Source organism: Acomys minous (genome assembly GCF_964271855.1).
Source record: "Acomys minous genome assembly, chromosome: 16".
Lineage (NCBI taxonomy): Eukaryota > Metazoa > Chordata > Mammalia > Rodentia > Muridae > Acomys > Acomys minous.
The window spans coordinates 3,788,717-3,805,053 of NC_140498.1; the positions used below are offsets into that span (position 1 = coordinate 3,788,717).

Sequence of the window (16,337 nt, forward strand, 5' to 3'; positions counted from 1 at the left end):
GCAAGACCTCACAGCTCGGTCCTTTGCCGCACCCCCAACTGCATCCCCGTGCCCATCCTCGATCTATCCAGACAGAAGATCGTTTTATGCACATGGGGCCTGGTATAGCCCCACCTGCCTGGTATAGCCCCGCCTACCTGGTATAGCCCCACCTGCCTGGTATAGCCCCGCCTACCTGGTATAGCCCCACCTACCTGGTATAGCCCCGCCTGCAAAGCTGAGCCCTAGAGCAACAGGGAACTCGCAGGTAGCCTGGAGAGCTGGTATCACCCACTTTCACCTCTCCATTGAGCATCCCCAACCGCCTTCCCACCAGAGTGACCTCACCACCCGAGTTCAGGGCCAGACCACACTTAACAGACAATAGAACTTAAAAAAAAAAAATTAAACAACAGCATACGACTATTGGGCAGATCTTCAGACTGTAGCGAGTGATTAGCGGACAAGCGTTAAGTGAGAGACAGAGCTTGGAGTTTCTGGGAAGCCCCTCCCCTTCCCCCAAGCCCACAGCCCCACGTAGCCAATCAGGATTTTAAAGATTCCTAAGGACCCTGCCTCCCTGGCTGGCTTTGTAAAGGGCCTTAGGCCTACTTCCTCCTCGGGGTGTCTGTTTTCAAGGAAACACCTGGATGGGACAGAGCAGTGAGGGCAGCAACACTGTTCCCAGGGAGCCCGAGAGGATCTGAGGGTCCTGGAGTTGAGGGACCACAGGAGCTGCAGCCTGGCCTTTGTGCACCTTTCACACATCATGGCCAGCTGTCTTGGAAACGGTGTGAGGCCTCACCGCCTGCATCCTGGCTCACACTGCCTGGCGTCTCACCTAGTCTATCATTAATTCTATTATAAGTCTGAACGGCTTACACCTCTGTGCCTCCATTTTACTTTCTTTGTCTATATTTATTTACTTACTTACACTGCCTGGGATGGAACCCGTGGGCTTCGTGCATGCTGGACACGGTGCTCTGCCACTGAGCTACACCCTCAGCCCCTCCTGGTCTATAAAGGAGGCACCATTGCAGCACCTGCCACATAGGATGGGCATGCAGACTACGCCAGATGACAGGTGAGAGCTGCCTGGACCTAAGTCAACGAACGAGGACAGTCCCCCACCGGAGCCCTTCGCAACTCTGGGCATCTTTTGCCAGCACACAAAGTCCCCAGCTCTCAGGGGTTTGTACACTGAGCTCTCTCCCCGAGGGGTGCTCCGGGGCCTCACCACTGTACAAGCCCTCCATATCGCTGAAGCCTCACCTCACCTTCCCTATGTCCACTCCATACTCCCCAGTCCTGTCTCACTAGAGACCTAGTTAGTGCCTTTTACTACCTGTGTCAGACACAGGAGCTCTGTCTTAGGCCCTGGAGTAGAGGCCAACATCTCAAGAGCAGAGACCTCCCTCCGCCCGCCCGCCCCCCCCCCACCCCCCGTGTGTGTGTGTGTGTGTGTGTGTGTGTGTGTGTGTGTGTGTGTGTGTGTGTGTAGCATCAGAGAGATGGGCTAATGATGTTCCAGAACCAGCACAGATACAGGAATCTCTTGGAGAGTCTCCTGGCACGCTCATCCATCCTGCAACCTGCCTAAACTTACTTCCCTGCACTGAGCCTCGGTCCATTCCTGACCTAAGATGGGTTTTAAAGTACCTACCCAGCCAACCTCAAGTTGCTGGGACAATTGCGTCCACACAGCCTTGGCATCAATCCTACTATTGCTAGCAGGCACAGAGACAAAACAAATGTCCTCTTCTCATCGGAAAATAGGTGGAACAGAAATAGCTTGCAGAGGCTCTTAGCTGTCACCTCAGGGTTAGCCCTCAGAGCCTTATCTCCCTGAAAGCTCTCCTCCCAGCAGCCTTCTCCATGGCTGTCATCTGAATTCAGCTCCGACCCTCCCAGCTCCCTGCCCCACCCCTGCACCGACCCCCCTCTTCCGCCACCCCCCAGACTCTCCACTCCAGCCAGAACCTACCTGGAGGAGCTGCAGTTGTCCACGTCCCCGGATCCTGCAGCCAATGAGCTCCTGAGGTCCTATCCAGGAGGCCAACAGCCCCAAGAGACCAGGTGTCCCCAAAGAGCCAACAAGAGCTTGTAGTCCTGACTCTAAGGCTCTAAGTCTGTGAAGAAAGCTCGCCTCACACAACCAGCCCTGTCCCTCCCCTTCCTTCCCCTTCCTCGTGGCCCTCAAAGCCCCTCCCAGGCATATCCTGCTGAGGCTTTTTTTTTAAGAAGTGGGTGTGGTCATTCACTGTCCCTAGGGGTTCCTTATTCTGACTTAATGCAACTGGTCCTGTTGTGAGGAATGGGCATTTCCACAAGGGTCCACTCTCATGCTGATGAGGTTATGAAGCAGAAGCCTAGGCTTCCCAAGGGTCCAAGCACCCCAACTGTGTCCCACCCCACACTGGGTGTCAAGGGCCAAGTATCTGTTAAGCTCCTCCCACCCAACATGTATAAGCTAAACTATTTCACACCAAACCTGCATCTCTGTGACCTCAGGACAGACACTCCGTGTCATCCCAGGACCTGCCCCTCCCCCACATTTATATCTAACCCACACCAAGTCCACGCCGCACTACTTTCCCCATCCCACGGCTGACACAGTGGGCTTTGAGGCCGGTCTTGATCTGCTTTCCCTCATTGCTTTTCTGGCAAGGAAGAATAGAGGCAAATCCCAGCACCCAGGAGGCAGAGGCAGGTGGATTGCTGTGAGTTCGAGGCCAGCCTGGTCTACAAAGTGAGTCCAGGACAGCCAAGGCTACACAGAGAAACCCTGTCTCGAAAAACCAATAAATAAATAAATAAATAAATAAATAAATAAATAAATAAAATAAAACAAGTCAAAGAGGCAGGAGGGACAGCTGGGGTCAGAGTGTCAAGAAGGAACCAGCGGTCAATGGTGGCAAATACCAATGCCAGGGAAGGGCAGTTGAGGTATGGAGAGGAAGCCCCAGTTTACCCCCTCCCCCCCTCATTCTGCCTCCCTCCTTCCCTTCCCTTCTCTCTCAAGCTTGAAATCAAACATATAAGAAAATCCCCAACACATATTTTGTTTTTTTAGGTCTTCTTTAAAAAGTCCCAGAGTCCATGGTCTCATCCTATTGGTCAACGGCTCTGGAGAGATGCAGGTGGCTAGTGCTGTCATTTAAGCACCCAGATCCAGCCATGCCTGAAACCCTGTTGCCTGATCTATTTCTAAGCTCAACCTTATGATCCAATACATTCCCTGCTTTTTAAGGATTACATCTGTTTGATGTGGGTGTCTGTCACTGGCAGCGTTGGGGGTATACGCAGACATTTGTTTGATTTTCTGTAGAGTCTTCACAGGGTACTCTTCTCGCCCTCATTTTGTACATAGTGCCACTTGAAAAGCACAGACCAGGAGTGCGTATCATTTCTTCTCTGGCTCTGTCCCCCCCACCCCGCCCCCCGCCACCATTACTTTCTTTCCCAACTCTTCCATGTGCCTGGGATTTTATCCAGCACGCCTTCATCGGTGTTCTGAGGCCCGATGCCTGGCTACCGCGCCCTGCCCCTTGCCCACAAGCTTTGGGACAGTATCGGCCAGGTTTCCGCCTCCATTCCATGCGTGTGAAGAGAATAGGAGAGCGAATGGAAGGAATGAACAAGCCCAGGGCTCAAGAGCCAGTGCTGTGGACCAGTGCGGCCGCCCTGAGCAGCTGCTGCGCTTATCAGCCTCGGCCTAACTGAATAGGAAATCACAAGCTGACCTCCGTTCCTCTGGCTGCACCACTCTTATCAGCGGCATTTCTGCAGCTGGTGTGGGCGTGGTAACCATGTAGGGGAAGACTGGGTGACTGCAGACAGCCCCAGAACCACCCCTTACACCCCTCGGGTGTAGCGGGAAGGAGGCGAGGATGAGAAAGCTCTGTCCCAACACCCACCCAGGAGCACAGCTCCACCCACCTCCAGGCAGGGTGTAGTGGCAGAGCGTTTGACTCAACTACAGCACTTCTTTCCCCCTGGGGTTTGTCTTGTGAGTTGTCTAGCGTCCCCCCCTCCCCCGATGTTTCTGTACCAATCTCTCAACAACCCCTCCTGCCTGCCAGTGGGAACAGTGGTTCCCCAGCAACAAGGTGGAGGGTCTCAGAGCAGTTCCAGACAACAGAGGCACCCTTAGGGGATTGTGCAAGTGTGAACACACACACACACACACACACACACACACACACACACACAGGCACACACCACTACTCCTAGCATATGCCTCTCGCTGTGAGACCCCTTCTCTTTGACCCCCGATTCTGTCATCTGTACCCTGAAGTGTTGGAGAGCACCATCACCAAGGCTCCCCAGCTTCTCCGCTCTCCAGACGATCCTGCATCCGAAGAGAAGACCCCTGGTCCCAAGCCATGTAGGTCCCATCCCTCAGAGATGTGGCTGGATGGGGTAGGTTTTCCCTGAGCCACCCCCCCTCCACCCTGCCTCCCTTACCTTTCCAAGGCATCAGGGGACCAGGTCAAACCAGCTTCTGAGCCTGAAGCTACACTCAGGCCACCGCCCCCTCAGCTTGGGCAGCACAGACTTGCCTGGGGCAGGAAAAAAAAAACCTACTTTGCAAAAAGCGTCCCCTCCCTCTTCCCCTCCCGCTACCACCATTCTTGAGGGGGTACAGAATGCCCCTTCCATCACGAGACTGCAGCTCTCCTCTTGACTTCCACCACAATGAAGTCAGCCTCAGATACAAGCTGTGGACTTTGCTTTTTCTGGGCCTCAGTTTACCTACCACTCTTGTGAGATATTGAAGTGGCCACATAGCTTCCTGTGATTACATGAGGCGCTTTTGGAGGTCATCATCTGGCCTTGAATGGCAGCTGCCTCTATTTACTGTCTGCGGGACCATGAGTAAGCTATTCACCCTTCCTGTGCCTCAGTTTCCTTACCTGTAGAATGGGTATAACAATACCAACCTCACAGGGTCAGAGGAGGCACACAAGAGCTAACAGGAGCATCTGGGTCCAGAACACTTGGCTAGTGCAGAGTTAAGTACTGGTAAGTGTTGCTGAGGTGGATTTAACCTAGCTAGCATTCACTGGGAGGCCCTATTGGAGTGGCCAAGACCCCACCCTATCTTCCCAGACCCCTCAGAGGGGTACATGAGGCAGCTGTGGCCACAGCTACCTTTCCAGAGAGCATTCTGAGCCTCAAGTGTGCCTGCAAGTAGGACACAGCTGGGCGTGGTGGCACATACCTTTAACCCCAGCACTCAGGAGGCAGAAGCAGGCGGATCTCTGTGAGTTCAAGACCAGCCTGGTCTACAAACCGAGTCCAGGACAGCCAGGGCTGTTACACAGGGTAAGCCTGTCTCAGGGGGACGATATGGATGGATAGAGCCACCAGCTTGCTGTACCTCTGGTGGGAGGCAGAGACACTTTGTCCCCAATGGGGACTGCTTTCTGTACTCAGAGAAAGATTTAGAAATGTGGGGACAGGACAGAGCGGATTCCCCTACCCCCATCCCTGAAACACAAAGTCCTCTTCCAAGGATCTGTGGACTTCCAGTCCACAGGTGCGTCTCCATGCCTTGGGAAGGTTTCTCTGCTGCTGTGGTAAAACATTGGGCAAAACCAACTCAGCGGGAGGAAAGGGTTTATTTCACCTTGTGACTCCCAGGTCACGGTCCGTCACTGAGGAAAGTCAGAGCAGGAGCCAAAGCGGGAACCACGGAGGAGAGCTGCTCACTGGCTCACTGTCCTTGGTTCATTTAGCATCCCTGGCACTGTCCACAGTGGCATGGGCCCTCCCACATCAATCATTACTGACAGATGTGCCCACAGGACCGTCTGCGGAAGACAATTCCCCAGGTGAGGTTCCCTTGATGGAGGAAGGATGCTGACTTCAGTGCCTTGAGATCTGGTTACTGCCCTGCCATGGGCATTGTTATGAATGTTGAGCTATCTCCTGTAACTATGTGATGATAAGGAATGGTCCCCAGTTATCCCTGATTGGCTAATAGAGATGCTGAAGCCTATGACTGGGTAGATTCCAGGGAGGCAGAGTTTTAGGTTTCCAGGCTTGGGTTTGAGAGGTGAGAGGAGAAAGAGAGAAAGCAGCAGAGCAAGCGGAGGGGAGGGAGGGAGGAGGGAGGGACGGAGGAGAGAGGGACGGAGGGAGAGAGAGAGAGAGAGAGAGAGAGAGAGAGAGAGAGAGAGAGAGGAATTTCTGCAAGGCAAGATGGCAGTGAGCACATGCTTAAGTACCGAATGGTGGAGCAGAAGCTGCCCCTGGAGTCAACAGTGAGTGATTGTTTTTTTAATGTGGGTTTTAATGGTACTAGCATTCGAGTAGCTCAGAATCTGCCCACCATAGTGCTTACAGCTTAATAATAAATCACAGTCCTTCTGTGTCAGACATTGATGAACTAACTGATTAAAGACAACTGTTGCTGTAATAATTTACTGCATTGATTAATATAGAAAGAGGAATTTGTTTTTCTACAACATTCCCTCCTCCCAAATGACTCTGGTTTGGTCAAATTGACAAAAACTTAACCAGAGCCTGGGATTTCCTGTTTGTAAAGATGTCCGGATGGAAACCCCCCCTTCTCTCTATATTTTGAACAAGCAGAGGAGTTGGGGCTACCCCTGCCCACAGGAGCTCTTAGCCATCCATGGAGGAGTCACCTTGGGTCCCAGGCACAGCTGAAGAGCTAATAGACCACTTGGTTTCAGGCCCCAGCTGCCTGAACAAACGAGGCTCAGCCATTGTCTTTGGAGGTGCCCCCCTTTCAGGAAAGCTTTGAAGCCCTCACTTATCTCAGCAGGCCACGGCCGGTTACGGTTCTGGCTCTCAGCTCACCGCACCCCAGGGGACAGGCAGGTTTCCTGGACTACAGTCTCAGTGGCACAAATGACCCCTTTTTACACACTTCCTCTCAGACACCCCACAACACCCTTGAGAGTAGACCTGCCTTCCCTTTTAGGGCTAACGAGACACTTGCAGATATAGTGAAGTGGCCAGGGTTGTCCACGTCGCAAGGATTGCTTTATCACACAGGTCCAAGGTGCCTGGGAGACCCACGGTAAAGACCTGGACTCAGCCTGCTGCTTGAGCTTAGCTTACATCAAGCTCAGCTTAGAGCAGAGGGTCCCCAGTGTCCATGGCTGCATGGGGAAGAAAGAATGCTCCCACTTTTAGCGTGGCCTCCTACTGATGTCAAGCCACACTTCCTCAGAGCCTCCTGCCTCCATCCAAAGCAGCTATCCTGGGATGCTGGAGCTGGTGTCCACCACTGTCCTACATTTCCTCTTCCCCTTTGAGAGCCAAGTGTAAAGGCAGTCCTCAGGTGTGTGTGGCCAATATTGATTTCTCTTCCCTTGCTCTCCTATGTGGTGGCTCTGGGTCCTCCCTCTCTCATTGGTGACAAGAGCCTCAGGCCCATCCCTTTCCCAGGGCTTGCAGCACAGAGACATCCAGGCACACAGCTTATATTTCTCAAGTGAAGGGACACAGGGAACCATAGAGATATATAGAATTTTTTTTTTGTCCTGGGGGTCAGCATGTATGATGAGGCTAAGGTGGAGGAGTGCCAATAAAAATTTAGCACAAATATATTTTCTAGAGAGTGGAACATAATAAATAGAATAATCCCAAGAGCCTTCCTTCTGCTACATGTGAAATATTTTAAATTTTATTTTAATTTCTTGGTGTGTGTGTGTGTGTGTGTGTGTGTGTGTGTGTGTGTGTGTGTGTGTATGTGAATGCCTTCAGAGGCTAGAAGAGGGTGTCAGATTCAAGCTGGAGTTCAGGCAGTTGTGATGCATCCTATGGCAGTGCTGAGAACTGAACCTGGGTCCTCCGGAAGAGCAGCAAGTGCTGCCGAGCCATCTCTCCAGCCCTGACTTGATACATGTAAACTACAAACAGTTCACTGACATGCTCCAACGTAACGGTAGGTAACTAAATATACAATAAATCAATTTATTTGATAATAATATTAAATTCCATTCATTGATTTGTGTCATGATGATAATACAGCAGAACGCGCTCACACAGCGGGTTGAAGCACACGACTCACTGCTCCAGAACCTGTCAGACGCACAGACGGCCAGGATACGGGGATGGCAACACAGTGGCTCTGTCCTCAGTCTCTCGCGTCCTGAGATTCTGGGGGGTGGGGGTGGGGGGGCGTCTCATGGGCTCCTATAAGCCCGGGATCTTTGGAGCCGAAGAGTTCTGAGGACGGGAAGGAGGACCCTGTGTGCGACTTGTTAGGCTTCCAAGCCTCCTTACTCGCCTGTGCCAGCCCAAGTCCCGGCCCAGCTCGCCACCTCACTTCAGGTTCTTGGTCTGCTGTGTGCCTGTCCTGTTCCATGCACGAGTGGCCTGACTCCACAGTTAGCCGGTCAGCTCTCTGTCCTCTGAGATCTTGTCCAGAGAATTTGAGAGATGGATGATGCCCCACACAGTGTGCACCAGCCCTCCAACTGAGAGCAACTGAGGACACTGGCCCATCTGCTAGGGACCTTGGTGGCCCTTCCTGATTGCTGCTGAGCACTCAGGGTTCTGCCTGTCCATAGGTGGGGAAGGTGGGATTGAGGAAGAGGGCGAGGCACTGTCTTTCCTGCTCAGAGGCTAGGGGCCAGGTCCCGGGCAAGGTTCCTCAGGGGGCTGCTCCCTTTGAGGGCTCACTTCCCTTTTTATATCAGTGCTGATGTAAAAAGAGACGCATTAACTTCCTCTGGTCAGTTAGCTAGAAAGGAACCGAGCCTGTTTTGCCTCCCTAGCATCTGAGGCCCCAGAAGGGGGTTCAGGAAAGAACATGTACCAGGTCCTAGCAATGGACCAAATATTAGTGATGCCTTTCAAGGGATCCAGGGACATTGAGAGAGACAGTGTGAGAGAATGTGTGCAGGTGATGATGGTGGTAGGATAAAAAGATGGTATCTGAGGCTAAGAAGGAAATGTTTCATCCATCTTTCTACTACTTATGCCTTAGAGAGACTGACTTCTAGAGAGAGTGCCTGAGTCTTGCAAACATCTTTCTTTGGGGCCACTCGCCTGCCCCTCCCCCTCTGCTCACAGGCATCCATAAGACTGGGCGGCCAGGCCCTTCTCTCTCTAAGGCCCCCCTCTTCACCAGCTCTCCGAGGCTCCAGATTGCGTCCCCGGTCCATGGCAGGGCCTACAGAAGGATCCTGAGGCAGCCCAGAGGAATTCAGTTCTCCACAGAGAGCAGCTGCCCTGGAGAGATGTCCAGGAGAAGCTGTGACCTTTCCTGTCCAGCCTGGTACCTAGCTGCACTAGGGCAGAGCTCCACTGAAAGTCATGATGGGAAGGCAGAGAAAGGAGCACAGGTCAGTTCCGGCCTCAGCTGATTGGCCGAAGGACCTCTGGGGTGGCAGGCTGCTCTTCTCTGGCTTGTAGCATGGTGACACTTCACACCTATAGGGCAGGGTAAGAGGCCTCAGATGAGAGAGAAGAAACATCCTTCCCTGGGGACCACCTTTGCTTGGCAGAGCTGAGTCCACCCCCCACCCCCCACCCCATTCTCACCTGACCACGCTCTGCAGGATCTTTCTCTCATCCTGGTCCAGACACACGGCGAAAGGGCAGCTGCTGGAGCCGATGATCTGCACCTTGTCCACTTTGATGTGGGAAGTGCTGATCTGGAGGGGAAAAGCCTAGTCAGGCCTCGGAGCCCTGGCCGTACCTTTGTGGGCCCTGGGCACGTCCTTCTGGGGAGACTGGGACAGGCCTAGCTGGCAGCTCTTGAGAGCTAACCATCAGACCAGAGGAGGAGGTCCTGGCTCTTCTGCAGCCTCTGCCTCTTGCTGAATCTGGAGGAATCGATGCACTGCCCCCTCCAAGCCAGGGGCCCCCCGGGTTCCCTGAGCTGGCTTAGTGATCCTGAATGACCCCCACACAAACACACAACCTTTTCACACACGTACATCCTCACATGCCACCCCTGTGTCTACCCCCAACCACACGCCTCATGTGCCTCTCCTTTCCTCAGCAAGCCCGTCTCTGTCTTTCTCATACACATAACACACAGTCAGCTCCACATGCAAGCAAAGCCCTGCCCACTCCAGCTTGGGCTGTGGATGGAAGATGAGAGAAGCAAGTCCTTACCTGGTTAAAGCCCTTTTTGGCTTTAGGGTTCTGCCTTTTCACCACTTCTGTCAGGGTTAGTGTCAGCGTGTCCATGCTGGAGTCTGGAGGTCAAGGGTGACTCAGGGCAGACTCAGGACTCCCCAGCCACACACACCCCACCCCCGCACCCTCTCCCGGCCCGCTTACCTAGCTCCTCAGGCTTCTGACAGACCTTGCTGAGGTTAACAGAGGTACAGATCTTCTCCAGGTTGCTCCAGCGGCTTCGCCCACTGATGGCTCCCTGGAAGGCAGCATGGCCCGACCCTTCAGCCCATAGCCCTAGGACCTGATGCCTTGAGAGGGTCGGGAGGCTAAAGGCCCACTGCTCAGTACCAGGGGAAATCTGGGGGCGGGGGGGGGGAGTCTACTAGAGGGCCTAAGGACACCAGAGTCAGCCTCGGTGGGTGAGGAGGCCTCAGCAGCAGGCCCTGTCTGGGAAGGGGCCCAGCACTGGCCTCACTTACCTTGCTGTAAATAATCTGTAGTGTTAGAGGGACGGCCTCCCGGTCGTCATCAATGCCCAGCCTCTTGCTGCCTCGACCTGTGTCACACAGACACATTCTTCACTCTTCCTCCCTTTCAGTGTTCCCACTTCCCTGGGTACCCACTCCCTCTGGCCTAGCCTCCTCGGGCCTCCAACTCCCTAGGGCCAGGGGGTCTCCTTCTGTACCCTACTCCTATCCCTGGAAGTCTTGTCCCTGCTCTTCCCCCCCCCCCCACTTCCCATCGCTCCCTCTTCTTTCTGACTCCTCCTCCTAATCCCAGCTCTGTAAGGTAAGGGTTCCCGCAGCGCCCACCTGAAGCCTTGATGGCACGCATGGCTGCAGAGTGACCCATCTCCAGGGACTGAATGAAGATCTCTGTGGCTTTCTCCCCAGTGACGAAGGTCAGCTGGAAGGGGAGGAGTGAAGCATGTACATCAATATGGACCCCCATGGACCGGCCCAGGGGCTTCCAGGGGTGAGGTGCAGTGCTGCAGGCCCGGCAGTACACAGGCTGGGACCTAGCAGTGATGGCCACGGCTAACCAGGGAGTCTGGGAGACAGACACAGGGCAGCACACCTCACCTCTGTCTGGTAGACCTGCAGCAGCACCGGGCGTGCGGCAAAGCGGCAGTAGTAAAGTAACATGTCGGCCAGGATGGGCAGCTGGGCGGCCGAGCCATCCAGGCGCTGAGATTCTGCCTTCAGGGACTGCTGTGGAAGACGGGGACAAGCCAAGCAGAGTGGGAGACGTACGTGGGTGGCAAGGTGAAGGAAGCCATCAGGGGAAGCGCGGTAAGGACACGCAGAGGGGAAGAGAGAACCGTTTGGAGGCGGACAGAGCAAGAGGGAGAGAGAACGTGAGAGCAGGAACCCCAGACAGGGTATAGGGCAGGGAGCCCAGGGTACCCTTCACGCCCCACCTCGCCTGGTGCACGGGCCTCCTGGGAGACAAGCCAGGAAATAAAAGGAGCTGACAGCTGGGCACGGTGGCGCACGCCTTTAACCCCAGCATTTGGAAGGCAGAGGCAGGCGGCGCCAGCCTGGTCTACAAAGTGAGTCCAGGACAGCCAAGGCTACATAGAGAAACCCTGTCTCGAAAAACCAAAACCAAAAAACAAAGAAAGGGAGCTGACACCTAGAGTCCTTTTTGCCTTTTTGAGGATCTGTCCCCTTTACCACGGTGGCCCCCGCTCTTGTCCCCAGCACCGTTGGCTCAGAGTGCACCTTGCTTCTTAAAGATCCTTCCTCTCCTTCTCCAAGCCAGCCCTGGCCCTCCACAAAGTCTCCAAAGTCTTCCACGTGAGGCGGAAGTGAAGGCAGCAGAGTGTCCCCCTCCCTCAGGCTGTGCTTACCTGGCAAAGGACTTCAGGAGGCAGGTGCATGAGGCCCAGCACATTACGTTCATACCAGGGGTCAAGCATACCGAGGTAGCGAGAGATGTCATTGGTACTGTCCTCCCACGGGGCCGTGCCAAGCTCCTGGGGCAAGGGACAAGAGTTAATACCCATCACAGCTGCAGAGCATAGGACTATATCTGAAACCTCCAGCCGAGCTTCTCTATGCCTTCTAGAGAAATACGAGGACATCCCATCTTTGTCATATGGCAGAATGCCACATACCCAAGTACAGGGCAGGGCCCTGGAAATGAAGGCCAGGTAAGGAAGAGGTGCTCACAGGCACAGGAGAGCATTTGGATGATTTTCCAACCAATACCCAGAACCCAGTCTTTTTTTTTTTTTTTCTTACTTAAGGTTTTTTTTTTTTTTATTAAGTATACAGTGTTCTGCCTGCATGTACACATGGCCACCAGAAGAGGGCATCAGATCTCATTATAGAGGGTTGTGAGCCACCATGTGGTTGCTGGGACTTGAACTCGGGACCTTTGGAAGAGCAGCCAGTGCTCTTAACCTCTGGGCCATCTCTCCAGCCCCCATAACCTATTCTTATCAATTCCACTTTCCCATCCCATTCGGCCCAAGGTTGGGGACATACTGCAGGGCTGGGGTGGTGCCTGGCTGAGTCTGCAGAGAGCGGAGACGTCTGGCTCAGCGAGGCCGGGCAGGCGCTGGGGTTGGTTCCACGGCTTCGCTTCACAGGCACATAGAAAAACTGAAGCTTGAAGAAGCGCGTGAGGAGCGGGTGACTGTTCTCCAGCCTCCTGGTGAAGAGATGGAGCGTGGTGAAGCCACGGTGACTCCAGCTTCCATCAGCACCACAATCCCGAAGCACAAGGCAGAGTGACGCACCGCGTTCTCGCCCTTACCTGAGCTTGCTATACGCTCGAGCCACCTTCCCTGAAATACGATCGGAGCCAAAGACCACAACCCGTAGTGTGGAAGCCTTGGGGTCCTCATCCCCACTGAGGAAGGGGCGGCGGCGGCGGCGCTGGTGGTGTGAGGGCGGTACCAGAAGCCAGCTGGGTAGTTGGATGCTGAGCTTGGACTGGGGTAGGGAGCGTGAGCGCTGCGCCCGGGAGGGGAACTGGGCTGGACAGTCCAAGGGGCTGCAGAGGCTCCCTGCGCGCCGCAGAGGCAGCGTCGGGTCTGAGGGGCTCTCCAGGTTCCGAGAGTCTCTCCGCAGGACCAGCTGGCTGGTGCTCTTCAAGAGCTTGTAGAGCCTGTTGAACTTCTGCCCAGGCCTGCGGTGACCCTGGCGTTGCTGGCCGCTGGGTTTCTTGGGCCACTCTGAGGAGCTTTCCTCACTGTCCTCCACGTAGCCACTGTCCATGCCATCCGAGAGGCCTGAGACGAAGGTGGTCAGGACCTGGCGGGACAGCATTGGCCCTGAGGCCTGAGAGGAGGTAAGCAACAGAGCGGAGTCCTGGGACACCAGAGAGCTGGTAGAGAGTAACGAGTCCCTCTCAGCATAATGCCTGTCAATCTCCAAGTCCTCCTCTTCCTCCTCTTCCTCATCTCCCAGAATCCCTGGCTGCAGCAGCTCCTGTTCCTTGAGAAGGACTTCCTGTAGGATGTCTACAGGGAAACAAAGGCGGTGTTTGGGTTGGTGTCTGTTGAGCCTCTGCAGGGGGTGATGGGCTGTGCAAGAGCAGGGGATTGTGGTCCAGGGCCTCAGTGCTCCCCGCACCCACCCACTAAGCTTATGGCCTGTGTAGTGGGACGCAAAGCATTCGCAGACACAGGATCAGGCCGACAGCTGGCAGTCTGGGACCAGGGCCCTGACCCCAGCTGTCCCTTACCAAAGCTGTCCTGGCTCCAGCTGTAGGTGTAGCACCTGGCGACAGGGATGGGGATGGTGTGAAGTTTCCCAGGGTTTGCAGTGTCTGTAAGAGCAGGGAGGGCAGGAAGAGGAGACTGGGAAGGGGCCGTGGTGCAGAATGGCCAGGCCAGCCCTCTGGCGGTACAGATAGGAGGCCACAGAACTGAATAAACTGAGGCTGGAATACCTGGCTCTCAAGGACCTTTCTTTTTTTTTCTTTTTCTTTCTTTCTTTTTGTTTTTTGTTTTTCAAGACAGGGTCTCTCTGTGTAGCCTTGGCTGTCCTGGACTCACTTTGTAGACCAGGCTGGCCTCGAACTCACATTGATCCGCCTGCCTCTGCCTCCCGAGTGCTGGGATTAAAGGCGTGCGCCACCACCGCCCGGCTCAAGGACCTTTCTTTAAAGTACTGTGTAGATGGCAGGCCCGTGACTAGCTCTGTGGGAGTGGCCATGACACGCTCATGAGCCTCGGAACCTCATTTTACTGTCATCCAGGAAGAGAATAGAAAGACTAGTTTAAAAGGCTTGCTTACATGCTTTGTTTTGTTTTTCAAGACAGGGTTTCTCTGTGTAGCCCTGGCTGTCCTAGAACTTGCCCTGTAGACCAGGGTGGCCCTAAACTTGGAGATCTGCCTGTCTCTGTCTCCTGAGTGCCGTGTGTGGCATCACCTTCTGGGTTGTACATTTGTTTTGGAACAAGGCCTCACTATGTAGCTGGCTTCCAACCCATGAACTTCCTGCCTTAGCCTCCGAAGTGCTGAGATTGCTGGTGTGTGTGTGTGTGTATGTGTGTATGTGTGTGTGTGTGTGTGTCTGTGTGTGTGTGTATGTGTGTGTGTATGTGTGTGTGTGTGTGTGTATGTGTGTGTGTGTATGTGTGTGTGTATGTGTGTGTATGTGTATGTGTATGTGTGTGTGTGTGTATGTGTGTGTATGTGTGTGTGTGTATGTGTGTGTGTATGTGTGTGTATGTGTGTGTGTATGTGTGTGTATGTGTGTGTGTATGTGTGTGTGTGTATGTGTGTGTGTATGTGTGTGTGTATGTGTGTGTGTATGTGTGTATGTGTGTGTGTGTGTGTGTGTGTGTGTGTGTGTGTGTGTGTGACCATGCCAGGCTCCTTAAGAGGTTGGATGGGAGGACACAGTATCTGAAGCTGCCCAGCGATGCTCAGAAGTTATGCTGCCTGATTCTGTGGTAACAGAGCGGCAAGGGACATCTCTAGCCTCCTTTGGAGCAGGTGTGACTGTGATGTGTGGGTCCCGGGACATGTGCAGGAGTAATAAGAGCAGCATGATTCTCCCAGGGAGCCCTCTTTCCCTCTTGCTAACAGGAAGGTACCCCCAGCCTGGTGTCTGCCCTCAGAAACTCTGCCTGGGGACTCGAGAAACACCCAGATGCTGAGAAGCCCACTGGAAGGCTCTGTGGGACAAGCCACCAGGCCTGCTGGGGTCCACACACTGCATGTCAGAATAGTTGGTGGGGAAGCAGACAGCGCTGGTCTCCCACCCTCAGGCCTTACCTAAGATGCCAGGGAAGCCGGCTTTTTCTCCCACTGCCTGCAGCTTGGTCCGGAGCCACTGTCGGGCCTCGGCTACATCCCCGATGCCAGATGCCAGCTCCTGGGCTTCCGTGGTCTCGGCAAAGATGTCCTCCAGCTCTTCTATCGTCTTGGACTAAAAGTCCAGTTGGAGACAAGGTGTGTTCCTGCCCATGGCCACTTCACAGTACCGGACCAAGGGCAGTCGCGAGCGAGCTGCTCCCAGCCTCCTCACCACCCACTTCCCTCCTACCTTCATTTTTATTTTTATTTTTATTTCCTTCATTTTTAAAAAGTCAGGGGGAAAAATCCCAGGAGATCCCTGCAGAGTGGGAGGTATCTCATGCTCCTCAGTGCAGGCAGACAGGTGAAGGGCTGTCCACTCAGCCCAGCTAACTGGCCACAGAGGCGGGAAAAGAAACCAGAGCCTTGTCTAAGGCCCATTCCCACCTCCGTGACCTTGGCACGGTGCCTTCTGGGCCAGCCCTGCAGCCGCTGCCTAGCAATGGCACCTGGGGCTGTGGAGGCCACCATATCTCTGTAGCAAGATGCTTCTTCAGAGACCCAGGCTCCCTGGTTTGCTCGTACCTGAAGCTTCCGGTGCAGCCTAGGAAGGTCGCAGTGGGCCCCAAAGGTAGCCTGGAAGGCATGCAGGAGCAGGGTGGTGTAGGCACCCTGGGGTGACTGTCCAGGTGCGCTCAGCTTGTCCGCCACAGCAAGGAATTCAGCCTGTACTTCTACTGGGTTCAGCAACAGCACAGTGCTGGGGACACAGAAGACAGAAGGGCCATGGTGCTGCTGCGCCCTGTCAATTCCACACAGGCCTCCCCACAGCCCAGCAGAAGGCAGGTGACAGCAGTGGCCTGGAGGGGGCTGGGGAGTCGGGAGTCCATTTTCTTTCTTTCTTTTTTCTTTTCTTTTCTTTTCTTTTTTTTTTTTGTTGTTGTTGCTGGTTTTAGTTTTTTGAGACAAGGTCTCTCTGAGTAGCCT

At 54.3% G+C, this 16,337-nt stretch overlaps 2 protein-coding genes across 7 annotated transcripts in view; both read right to left on the minus strand.

Moving 5' to 3' along the window:
- The window catches only part of PIK3R6 (phosphoinositide-3-kinase regulatory subunit 6), a 49,411-nt gene extending 47,274 nt beyond the window's left edge, over positions 1-2,137 (minus strand). For all 5 annotated transcript variants that reach the window (XM_084761845.1, XM_084761844.1, XM_084761846.1 and 2 more), the window contains exon 1: positions 1,964-2,137. The gene's annotated coding sequence lies outside the window, so the exon portion shown is untranslated. The remainder of the gene's footprint in view (positions 1-1,963) is intronic.
- Positions 2,138-7,918: 5,781 nt separating this feature from the next.
- PIK3R5 (phosphoinositide-3-kinase regulatory subunit 5) overlaps positions 7,919-16,337 on the minus strand; it is a 62,079-nt gene continuing 53,660 nt past the window's right edge. Inside the window, exons 7-19 of one of the 2 annotated variants that reach the window (XM_084761863.1) lie at positions 15,936-16,110; positions 15,330-15,483; positions 13,789-13,872; positions 12,856-13,564; positions 12,585-12,750; positions 11,945-12,070; positions 11,175-11,300; positions 10,905-10,998; positions 10,572-10,648; positions 10,255-10,348; positions 10,087-10,169; positions 9,508-9,620; positions 7,919-9,396 (exon numbers count right to left, since the gene is read on the minus strand). In XM_084761863.1, coding sequence (XP_084617989.1) covers positions 9,255-9,396; positions 9,508-9,620; positions 10,087-10,169; positions 10,255-10,348; positions 10,572-10,648; positions 10,905-10,998; positions 11,175-11,300; positions 11,945-12,070; positions 12,585-12,750; positions 12,856-13,564; positions 13,789-13,872; positions 15,330-15,483; positions 15,936-16,110 — 2,143 coding nt within the window. In that variant the 3' untranslated portion in view covers positions 7,919-9,254. Of the gene's footprint in view, positions 9,397-9,507; positions 9,621-10,086; positions 10,170-10,254; positions 10,349-10,571; positions 10,649-10,904; positions 10,999-11,174; positions 11,304-11,944; positions 12,071-12,584; positions 12,751-12,855; positions 13,565-13,788; positions 13,873-15,329; positions 15,484-15,935; positions 16,111-16,337 lie in introns of both variants that reach the window. The other variant, XM_084761862.1, reaches the window with a different exon arrangement.